This window comes from Hydractinia symbiolongicarpus, chromosome 4 (assembly GCF_029227915.1).
Source record: "Hydractinia symbiolongicarpus strain clone_291-10 chromosome 4, HSymV2.1, whole genome shotgun sequence".
Taxonomy (NCBI): domain Eukaryota; kingdom Metazoa; phylum Cnidaria; class Hydrozoa; order Anthoathecata; family Hydractiniidae; genus Hydractinia; species Hydractinia symbiolongicarpus.
Window position 1 is genome coordinate 9,856,087 of NC_079878.1, and position 12,082 is coordinate 9,868,168.

Sequence of the window (12,082 nt, forward strand, 5' to 3'; positions counted from 1 at the left end):
ATTTTCTTGTCTGACTTTCTAACCAAAAAGTAATCTATCTGTGTCTTACAACCATCTGACTCATATGTTATCAGCCTACCCTGTCTCTTACTGAATGATGTGTTGCAAACCACCATGTCCGTTGCCATTCCAAACTCAAGCAATCTCTCCCCTTCCTTATTTCTGCTCCCAAATCCATAGCCTCCATGCACACCTCTATAACCTTCAGATGACTTCCCAACATGACCATTAAAGTCGCCGCCCACCATGACAAGTTCAGTGTCTCCAAACTTTGATGTGACTGCTATTAACTCATCATAAAACTTATCTTTATCTTCATCACTGAGTCCACACTGTGGAGCATAAACTGACAGAAAAGTGACAATCCTATTACCTATCAAAAACTTTATCACTATAATACGACTATTAACACGCATAACATCTATTACTTTTTCTACCCACTTCTCTGCAACGAATATGCCAACTCCTCCATATCCATCAGTATTACCAATCCAAAAAAGCTTATACCTTGCCCTCCTACCTTCCACAAATCTCACTGAAGCTCCTCTCCACCTAACTTCCTGAACACAACACATATCAACAGATCTACGTTCTAACATTTCAACTACTTCACCTGCTCTACCTCTCAGAGTACCAACATTTACACTAGCCATCCTCAACCTAGTGTTATCTACCTTGTGATGTGATAGCTGGGTAACGGTCTGACGATGCTCACATCTGACATCTGTCCTACCGTGCGCGACACCTTCACTCCTTAGAGTTCCAGCCCCGTTTACGCAGTTTGTCTGATTAACTATTCTTACGGCCATTAATAAAGAGTTTTGGCATTGTTTTACAGCTGGATGCCCTTCCTAGCGCCAACCGTTCACAGACCGGACTGGGTGTTTTTTAAAGTGACACCATCACTTTAAACTAAGGTATGGTGGAGGACGTTCAACTCCTCTCTTGTCTCTTAAGGAGACCCTTCACCCTAGGTGGTATTAATAACGACTAACAAAAATTGGGTTGTTATTACTTATTAATGCTTGATGATGATTTACCATTTACCAACTGGTGGCCTTGTGGTAGAGGGTTTGTTTTCACTGCTGGAGGTCTTGGGTTTAAACCCTGGCTAAGTCATGCCAGAGACTATAAAAGTGTGAATCTACCTCTGCCTAGTGCTCAGCATGAGAATAAGATTGATAGGCGGTTGTCTAGTTGAGTGATTGCTGTGCTTGCACGACTTTCGTAGCTTGAATGGCAGCTTTAAATGCACTAGGACCCCCTTCGAAAGAACCTTGTTGATAGTAGTACCAATAGGAACTGAAGAGGTCGTCCTGGGTAAATAATTTCAATAATAATACTAATAATTATTATTGATAGTGGCATAGTGTTTGGGATTCACTGCTCGTGGAGCTTGATCTGTAAACGTCCCCTGCTTCGTGTGATGCACAAAGTAATGGAATTAATCCTGCTCGAGTCTACATAATTAAGTCTCGAAATTATTTGTGCCACTGAGTGTGTGAAAAATATGTTTGCCATAGCTCATCTAATTTTGGACAGCACACAGTTCATCATGCTTTGCGGTAGGAGCATGCAGAGGCGTGGTTGGGTTTCCACATGCTTTATATGACAAGGCTGGATAACAATAATTCCTTTTTTAGATTTCTTTATGTGTTTCAGAACATGGAAAGCAAGGCAAACCAGAATATGTCAGGATTTTAAAGGTAGAACTAAAAGTTTTTTTCGATCTTTTAATGGGTAATTTTATTGCAACGAAAGTATTTTTCAGGGCTTTATGACGAATTTTCACAAAATCCTCAACTCACCCTCATCTTCTAAGGAAGCATTATTGGCGATCAAAGGATATGGCAAGTTTGCTAAGGTGAATGATTTTTTCATTTTAAAGCGAGCATTATTTTAAGATGTTGCTTATTGGTGGCTGGCTGGTTCATTTGCTGGGGTGGTTTTTAAATTCTGTTTATATGCAATAAATCTATCTTTGAAAAATGAAAATACTGAGAATACAAATATCATAACTTTTAATACAAAATAAAATATTGTTTCTGCAAGTGGGCTGAGATGCTTTTGTTAGAAAAAGTGAACTGACATAGTAGTTGTGAAAGTAAGATCTTGCTTACCAAACCAGTCTGCTTGTCCATATAAACAGACAATAAAAAGAAACCGAAAATAGAGATAGCATAACATGGCAAAAGTACTTTTCAAATGAGCCTGCTAGCTCCTATAAATTCCTGTTTACCATATTAAGAAAACCTGTTTTTTGGTATTGATCAGGTGTAAATTTTTCTTCCAACTCATGTTGTGTATTTCTGATGTTCTGTAGTGTATAAATATATTTCCGTAGGCATGTGCTGAATTTTTTTCATCAGAAGATATGAAAAGCATGTTTGAGGAAATGCTGAGACGTAGTGAACAATGTTACCAAAGGTAAAAGGTTTCGTTTCATATGCATCAATTTTGTATGTATCAATTTCGTATGCATCAATTTAGGGCTCTTTGTGTGGATAACTAGTCTAAAGCATCTAAAATCTTTATAACCAATATACTACTGTACAATACGTTAAGACCAATCATAAATCCTGGTGTGAAACCGAATCACATTACTCAGCAAAATATCCATCCAGATGTAGTTGTACATCAACTAAATATCAAAACAACTGGGTCTCCTGCAAATATAAAAAATATAAGTTATAAAAAGAACATAAGGAAGGTAGAAGTTGTTGCTGCACAAAACAAGAATCATGCTCAAACTGAAAATCAATTGGTAAACGAGAAAAAAAGAGAACATGAAATTAATACACGTGGAATTTTCCGTCTCCCTATCGCTGCACACAATATAGAGACGCTGACAAGCATACCTGAGAATGTTCAGAATGTCAATATTCAAAAATCCAATATTAAAAAAACAGCCCATGATTCATCAACAGCAAACAATAAACAAACTTAACAACAATCTACATGAACTTAAAAACAACATAGATCGCATTGGAGAAGTTAAAAATAACCTTTTAACTACACCACAAAGAATCAAGCAAACAACAAACAAACTTTTTGTCTTTAAAAAAAGTTTTCAAATGTTTTAAAAGTTATGAAAATAAGGATTGCTGTTTAATATTGCCTTTTAATTCTTATCCCCCCATAACCTTTTATCTAGCATTGAAACAATTTGCGAGGAAAATTTATACTTGCTTCCAACATTTCTTGAAGCATTGGCAAACATGACGAAGTATTTAAAAGAGGTAAATATTTAAAATGTAATGTGGAGGCCATGCAATCGGCTTTTATGCAACACAGCTACCCAAAATTTTATATGGGATTTTTTTTTATCTCCGTTTTATTACCAAGACCAGTGCAATATTGTGCAGTACCAGTCTAGTGTAGGGTATAAATTTTTTTAGATTTGTTAAATATTGTAAACAAACACCTAGAATGTTCCCAAGCTTGTATATAAATCTGTCACAGAACTTCCTTTTTTTCAATGCTTTTTTAAGAAAATAATGTTCCTATAATTGATCTATTTTATTCTAGATCTCCTCTTCATATCTTTATCCAATGGAAAAAATTATAGTCACATTATTTGACTATTATCCTAAACTTGGCAAAAATTCACAGGAATTATACAGAAAGGGTTTCACAATGTTCATTGAAGCCATGTCTTCTAGTCCAGTCATATTGAAAAAATGTTTGTCCCACATTGGTAACTATAGCTTAAATTGTGCTTTTTTGGTTATGAATTTTTTAAGCATTTTTCACAAAATTAATTCTACTAAGCATGAAAATAAAAACTTTTCATATCCCTTTTTATTTTATCAAATATAAATACAAATGAAATAACATACATTTTATTTGCCTCTTTTTGATGCTCTTTCTCTTTCTTTAGTTTTTGTGTTCATTAGAAAAAAGCTGTTTTTTGATAGTGTATTTATATCGTAACTGTACATAGCTCATCAGGGGAAATGACAAAACGAAGGAGGTGTAAGGGTCTTATATAATTCATTACAGACTTTGATCATAACTATCCAAAGAAATATCTGCTCATTAAGTTGTTTTAGAAAAGGAATAAAATTAAATAAATAAAATTAAATATTTTTAACATTAAAATTATTAAGAGTGTGCTTCGAAATACTTCATATAAAAAATTAATAGAAAGGCAAAAACCCAATGAGTCAAGAATAATTGAGAACAGTCTACTAAATAGAGCATACTTGCATAAGTGTATTTTCCAAAAAAATATGTTGATTTACATCTGGTTTTATTATTTTGTTGTACTTTATATGTTTTCTTTAGTTTATCAATGTGTGATTAGAACTTGTTCATATCCATATCCAACAAGTAATGATGAAGAGGTAAAGATATTACCATTTGTACAACGATAATATTTTCATAACATTGTTAGCGAAAATTGACAGATGTTATGAATTATTGATGTAACATAACATTCAAAGCTGCCGTAAAAATCCCTTCAATGTGTAATGCTTATTTACTTTAGACTGTGTTGAATGAAGCTGAGGAAATCAAGCAAAATGAAATCAAAATATCATATAAAAACTTTCTTTCAATATGGGCAACGCTACTCAAAGATCGTAGTTACAAGGTAAAAAAACATGTGATGAATTAAAAAAATGTATGTAAGCCAAAGGTGGTAACTGAAAGTAATGAAAGACAAGTTTCCATGGATTTTTCCACTGTCTAACGACTTATTTGACTAAATAAGGCACAAAAACACACACTAAATTTCCTTCGAGAAAAAATACAATAGTATTTGGTGTTTTTGATCATGATCGCCAGACCTTTTAAGTTTTAATGTTCAAACACACTAAGAAGTAGCGTAATACTGACTTGTATTTTTGTACGTAACTTGGCTAAAGAGCTTTTTATTGAGCAACGTAAATGATATTATGTAAATACTATTTCCAGATCACTGATTTTACTTAGGCAAGTATATTTGATGATCCCAAAACGGCACAGTCACTAAAAGAACTGGTTTATGATAATATTGTTGAAGCTGTGTTATCTGTGTTGAAAAAATTGAATCTTAGCGCTGACAAGAAAAGTATGACGGAACAAGAAACAAAAGTATGGTTGTATGAGGTTTTTGTTTATAGTGCTATTGTGGCTTGGGTCTGTTTTCATTGCCAGCATATTTATCTCTCTATCAAGTATAAGGACATGCTGAAACACTGTATTCCAAATTAAAGTCTATTTTAAGAATAATGTGATCATTTATAAAAAACTAGTGTTATTTAAGGACAAGAAAAGAAATGTGAATGCAGCATACGTTTTATTGATAAATTTGCAGATGATAAGCCTTTTTATACCCCGAAAGTATCTAAATGTGCTTGCTTTTTTTGATACCGTAAAAGTCCTTTCTTCCATTGGCTAACACGCTTACTTTAACCAATGTCTCTGTAATAGCATCAACCCTAAATTTGTCAAAATTACTAAAAATGGTTATCACAAGAATTGAAATAGAAATATGAAGTTAGTTCACAAATGTTGATTAACTGTAATCTTTGAGCAAGTAGAGATTTTATTCTTACAATAAAACTTTTAAAATCACACACCCTTTTTATTTTGTGCGTTTTTTATTTAGTTGAGTGATCCATTGGAAGAGATTTCCTCGGATCCTACTGAGAATTTGGTTCCTAAAATGCCTGGAGATTTCTTGGTGCTTGTTAATGCAGTGGATTTCTTCAAGTATGTGTTTGTGTTTTTTAGAATAAAATCATTAGTACAGTGCTCTCATAAGTTTTCTAACGTCTTTACATTCTATCTTCTTCATTATTGCACTTTCAAGTTATAGTGTAGCCACACAAAAATTACAAAGCCGGACATGAGCAACCCTAACAATAATCTATCACTAGTCGATAAGGCATGTGGAAAAATCCACTTAGCCTGATTTGAATTTTACAACGTAAGCAATAAACCGAGAAATTTATTTGACTGTTGCTTCAAATGTGTAGAGCTTCAGAGGCTGATCATAATAATGTGTAAGATCTTGTACTTTCAACCAACAGTTAAGGAGATGTGCAATAAATTGGTTAGTCGTTGGCTCTATTATGTAAAGCTTAAAATGCAGATCAAGAAAATGTTTAAGGTTATTTCGATGATGTCATCAACCTGTCAGTACCGAAACAAGTGGTATGACCCAGCTTTGGGGAACTTACACAATTCGGTCCTTGGTGGCCCCTAGTTACCAATGTGGAAGGCGATGTCTGTTATTCCCAGCTGTTTTCAAGATATAAGGCCTTAAACATAAAAATGCAATGCTTTGGCTTTGCTATTTGAAAAAAATGTGTTGGCAACAGTATAAATACATTGACGTCCTGCCGTAACGTCTAGGGAGTTAACAAATTTTTTAAAACATTTTTCAGTGACTTGAAAGAAAATTTTCGGGACTTTAAAGGAATATGAACACATTCACTATGCTTGTATCAAGATTAATTAAATCAATTTACCTTAATTGATATATTTCTTAAGAGTGTAGTTAAATCTCAAAATAGGTATTTCTCAAGAACAAAATAACTTTTTAATGTTTTCTATGCTTTACAACATAAGTTCATCAGCATTTTTTTATTTGTTGTGTAAGATTCATTAAAGTGATTGCAGAGACAAACTGAGTTTTCTTTTTTAGGTATATTTTAACAGAACATGGAAATGCTTCATTCTTGAGATGGTTGTATATTTTTGTTGAGGATATCATCACATTGTCAACAAGGTAACTAAGTTTTCCATTAATATGGACGTATTTAGCCCCCACACATCACTTTTATTAAAGTAATCTTTAAACAAGACTTCTATTACCAATTCCAATGAAACTGTTTTGAAGGTCCTGTTTATGTTAGCCAAAATATTAGTAACTGTGTTTTATGTTATTAGGTTTCCAGTTATTAGTGGGTTTTACAAGTTATTACAAGCAGCATGTATTGTTATAGAAGAAAACTCGTATTTTAAGGTATAAGTTATGAGGAGTCTGTTTATTGAAAATTGAGTTGCTGCTTTGTGTTAAAATCCTTAAGAATCCAATTTTTTGGCAAACTTTTGATCAAGAATTTTATTATTTCAATGCACCTTCGGTTTTTTCACTCTTTTTGTTATTTTATATTTTGTTTAAAGTTGCAGGAGAGTATATTTTGTATCTTAAATCTTATTTGTGTATATAAAATTTATAATCACAAAAAAATATATTTGAAGGCAAAATTAACACACACTAATAAAAGGAAAATACTACTACTACTAATAATAATATATGATTGTTAAATATTGACCACTTGAAGGAAAACTTTATAATATAGTTTTCGAGGTGTTCTGTTGTTAACCAACTGAAAGAGCATCTTTTTTTACACAGAATATCTCAAAAGAACTTAACAATGAGAAGTCAAGAGTGTTCATATTATTGCAGAGTTATATGAAAGAGGTGAGTGAAACTATTGATATAGTTGCTTATGGATAACATTAAAATTACATGAAAATTTGGGGTGATTTATCTAGTCAGAGGAATGTGTGCAGGGGTAACTAGACACATAGAAGTTTGACTTCAAATTGAAATTGTTTATTAGTATCGAACAAGTTACTACAATAAGGTAGATCATCATTGGTTATGTGAACTTAAATTATAAACGATGTATCTTCTTTTCTCAGGTGCTATCCCGAATTAAACAGTACAAGGAGGATTTACTGATCTCTTGTCTGCAGTTCATACTCTCACTACCTACCGAAATTGTAAAAGATTCGTTAGAGAAGATTACACCAGCTTTTAAAGTAAGACAAAGATTCCAGTTTATAATGTTTAACATAGTTGCAGTATTGTTAATAAGCTAAAATTTCTTCCTAGTATTGTCATGTTTTTATTCTTCTGGCATCAACAATGCAACTAAATTTTCTCTCCTCTTCTCCAATTTTTACTGCTGTTTCTACAATTTTTATGTCGTGTTAACTAATTTAGACTACTTTCCAACTTGGGCTATCCCATTTTGAACTAGCTGAACTTGGTTTATGCACATTAGAAAAATGGAACCTCTGTTTGGACAAGTCAGATGTGAAAAATGTGTTATCCAAAGTACTACCTTGCCTTGATGATTATCTACAGTCTTCACAAGACTCAGGTTTGTAATTAAGAAATGCATGTTTCCTAAAAAGAACAATGTGTATATAGTTTTTCGCGGAGGATTTTTCCGTAATCTAATATTAACTTAGCGGCAGTATCACTCTTAGAAATTTGTATAAAAAAGAAATCTTTAAGACTAATTAACATTATTTAAACGATGAGGGATCAAACTGTCAGTATTTATTATTAGCAGCGCACTGATTCTGCAATATTCTTGCAACTAAATTTAGTAAAATAGGAAATATTAATTAATTAGCTTCTGATTATGTATCGCACTTGTAATAATAATGGAAGTGGAGGCATTTAAAACAACCACAGATACATAGGATTAGATGTTTTTTATAAAGCAAATGTTATGTTTGTTAAAAGTATATTAAATTAGAAGTTTTCTTTGCCTAGATCACTTTCCTTCTGCATTGAATTATATAGAAAGAGTTTGAAAAAGCTAAAGTACATCTGGATTTGGCACTGTTGTAGTACTATCAGGGGTTAGGGGGTTAAAGGATAGAGGGTTAGCAGTCTTTCATTTCCTGGACAATTTTTAAAGTTTTAAGGATTGAAAGTGCTTTTTTATTATTCTAGAAACTTATTGAAAATTTTTTAATTAATTACCCTTTAGCTATAAAGATTAAAATAATGTGAACTGGTGTTAAAAACTTGTAAACCTTTCAACACTAGTTGATAACCCAGGAAAAAATTCATGGGAACCTCAAAGCCATGACAGCAGGACCTACTGATTGGTACCCAGGGCAAATAAAATTTAACGCCAAGTCAGCAGTTTTTACTAGTGAAAGTATTTTGCATACTACATAACAATATCTTACATTTGAAATTTATGTCTTACTTTTAAATCATATAGTTAATCTAATGATTCTAGGTGAAAAAGAAGATTATATCACCGAGAGGGTGAGTCTAACTCATTCAGAACGCAAAATCAAAAGAGTACCCATCCGTTATCTGAAAGCATTAATCAATGCAAGCAAGGTAAGATAAATTTATTTATTTTAACTTTAAAAGGTAGAATTGCCTAGACTCAATTGATGGCAGAGAATAATTGTTTGATGATGTTGTGTTGAAATATCGTTTAAGCTTGCTCAGATCAGTTGTTTGCTGTAAAGTTGTGTTCTTGTGTTAATAAAACAAGTCTATAACAACATGCTGCTGATAGTGAAGTCTTTTCTCAGCTATAATTCATCAATTGAGATTAATTTTACTTGTATAAATTTATGCATCTATCACAATCCAAAACAAAACTTTTTATTTAGCTGCCATAACGAGTTTGCAATTAGAAAAATAAAGCCTTTTTTAAAATTGAATAATTCTGAATTACATGTCTTATACTGTGTTTTTGTCAGGTTATAGAAAATACGAAAGGGGTAACCAAATTGATTTGTTTTGCTATATATTATTATATAATTTATTTCAGCAAACTGTTGAGTCACCACTTATGAAACTGAGGTTAAGAATTGTCAATTTTCTTGGAACACTCGGTGGTAGCGGCAATGTAGCTATTCTTCAGAATAACAAGCCCATTGATTTGTCAAAAGCAATTGCATGGGACAATGAAGAGCATCTCTCCTTTGCACTTCCTTTCCAAGATATGAAGCCAACAATTTTCTTAGGTATGTGTTTACATCAAATTAAAGATGATCATACTCTGGCATACAATGGCTCTATTTAATTATCCAGTTTGTCATGTGTAGATTTCTTGCTGGCCTGTTCCTATTAATTATATTATTATTATTATTATTTTTATTTCCACTGGACTTACTTTTTTTCTAGACTCCTACTTACCGCGTGTTGTGGAACTTTCTCTTTCATCAAGCAATCGTCAAGTCAGGGTTGTAGCTTGTGAACTTTTGCATGCACTCGTCTTGTTCATGCTTGGGAAAAGCATCCAACAAAATAATAAAGTAATTGCTTTTGTATAGAATGCTTAACATTATTTTGCACTGCATTTTTTTGATTTTGTTGTTCAAGATGTTACATTCTTCAATTTAAAGCTGAAATGCTTTAAATTTATGTGTTTATTTGTTTATTTCCTGTCTCGTGAACAAATATTCTGCTTTAATTGGAAATTATCAGCCGAAAGAGAGAAATTATTCAAAAATTTGAGCTTTAAAAAGTTCTATGTTCTACCTAACCATGTGTATAGGTGTCTACTCTACTAAATTGTCTGGTCTATTAAAAACAGGCTCATATTTGTTTACCATAATGTATATTTTCTATTTTATTCGTTGTTATTGAGTACTACTGTAAACCTTAGAAAAAAGCATACTGTATATTACAGCATATTAGCATACTGTTTCCAATAGTATGATGTTTTATACTTTGTAGACAAGCATGGAGGGCCTATATAGAAAAGTTTTTCCTGCTTTGTTGAAGTTGTCATGTAGTGCAGAGCAGGTATGTGATGGTACCGTGTACCTTAAGTTAACACTGCTCTTGTTTAATAGCTTGTGCACATAATTAAGTTTTTAAGGATATTTTTACTTCAAACTTGTTCACTTATTTAAAAATCTTGTACTTATTTTTCAACACTCCATTATGTGTGAGACATTTTAGTTTTACTTAATCTTGCTTTTGTTATTGTTAACAAATTGAAGCATAAACATAACAGACAATATTTCCAAGGTCTGTACATACACCCAGGGCTTTGAATTTTGAGGAAATTGTGTTTCGTGTGAGACCGGGAGAATAAAGTATTAAAACATTTTGTGACAGGTTTAAAGTTATAACATATAAGATTTGTTATTTACATATGTGGTCAACAACAGTGATGCATTTTTTTAATTTAACATCAAAGGAGACTTCTCTGTTCTTTTTTTCTTTTCTCTTTCTTAGTATAAAATGCTGTAACATAAAATTACTGTGACATATTGTTTACATATATCTATATGTAGCTAACAGTTTTAATCAGAATATAGGAATTTAAAACAAGTACAAATTCCACAAATAAAGCAAGATTTGAATGTTCAGCAAAATTTTGTTGTACTCAGACATTTGGTTTTCAAAAGGAGCATGTGCAAAATTCAGTATAATGACACTGATTATTTCATTTTCACCTAATTATTTTGTGACTCAATATTATAATTAGAAAGTGCATTCTTTGCAGGTTGCAGAGCAACTTTTTAGTCCATTGTTGTTTCAAATCATTCATTGGTTGACTGGTGCTAATAAGGCAGAAAGTGAGGAAACAATGGCTTTATTGGACGTCATATTGGTCTGTATTAACATTCATGTTTTTATATAATTTATTTAATGCTAGTAAATAAATTGTCTGACGAATTAAATAAACAAGCAAAAAAAAAGAACTTAGCAAAAACTTAACAAAAAATGGGAGAGAATTTCCGAAAAGAAAAAAAGGTTTAAAAAAAGTAGGATGTTGAACAAAACAATATTCACCAAAACTCTGAAAGGTAAAAATACTTATAAGATAATGTGATTAGTCAGCAAACATATCTGTGATTAGAATATAGAAAATATTTCAAATCTCCAATCGACATAGCTATATATCATGTTTTCACACATGTTTGTCTTACCAAATGTTTTACATGGTTATGGTACCTATAACTATATTTTGCAGGATGGTGTTACAAGTTCAACAGACAGTTCGTTAAGAGACTTCAGTGCAAAATGTGTTAAGGAGTTTCTACATTGGTCCATAAAAAAGTCAACTGCTAAGGTAAGAAAATATTTAAATGTTGTTGTTTTTTCACACCCAAGTCAAACAATTAATCATGTGGAAAGGACAGTTTTTAATTTCCCTTACAAGTTGAATTAAATTAAGCAAGAAGGTCAACTATTGACCTTCTTTTTCTACTTCACTCTACTTCTAAAACAAATAATATGATGAAATGAGTGGTAGTACATGGGCCATGTTGTTCTGTGTTATCTTAAGTACTCCACAATTGATTAGCATGTAACAAAAAGTCAATATTTTTGTTACTAGCAAGTCAATTGTTAATTAGGCAT

General features: G+C 32.1%; 1 protein-coding gene across 4 annotated transcripts in view; it reads left to right on the plus strand.

The window, feature by feature from the left end:
- The window catches only part of LOC130641154 (DNA-dependent protein kinase catalytic subunit-like), a 65,188-nt gene that overhangs the window by 20,049 nt on the left and 33,057 nt on the right, over positions 1-12,082 (plus strand). For 2 of the 4 annotated variants that reach the window (XM_057447833.1, XM_057447830.1), the window contains exons 13-32: positions 1,644-1,706; positions 1,772-1,864; positions 2,345-2,427; positions 3,155-3,239; positions 3,529-3,697; positions 4,288-4,346; positions 4,490-4,594; positions 4,936-5,076; positions 5,594-5,697; positions 6,635-6,718; positions 6,880-6,955; positions 7,349-7,417; positions 7,642-7,761; positions 7,946-8,105; positions 8,985-9,091; positions 9,534-9,729; positions 9,890-10,020; positions 10,445-10,513; positions 11,223-11,330; positions 11,694-11,792. In XM_057447833.1, coding sequence (XP_057303816.1) covers positions 1,644-1,706; positions 1,772-1,864; positions 2,345-2,427; positions 3,155-3,239; positions 3,529-3,697; positions 4,288-4,346; positions 4,490-4,594; positions 4,936-5,076; positions 5,594-5,697; positions 6,635-6,718; positions 6,880-6,955; positions 7,349-7,417; positions 7,642-7,761; positions 7,946-8,105; positions 8,985-9,091; positions 9,534-9,729; positions 9,890-10,020; positions 10,445-10,513; positions 11,223-11,330; positions 11,694-11,792 — 2,121 coding nt within the window. The remainder of the gene's footprint in view (positions 1-1,643; positions 1,707-1,771; positions 1,865-2,344; positions 2,428-3,154; positions 3,240-3,528; positions 3,698-4,287; positions 4,347-4,489; positions 4,595-4,935; positions 5,077-5,593; positions 5,698-6,634; positions 6,719-6,879; positions 6,956-7,348; positions 7,418-7,641; positions 7,762-7,945; positions 8,106-8,984; positions 9,092-9,533; positions 9,730-9,889; positions 10,021-10,444; positions 10,514-11,222; positions 11,331-11,693; positions 11,793-12,082) is intronic. The other 2 variants (XM_057447831.1, XM_057447832.1) reach the window with 2 other exon arrangements.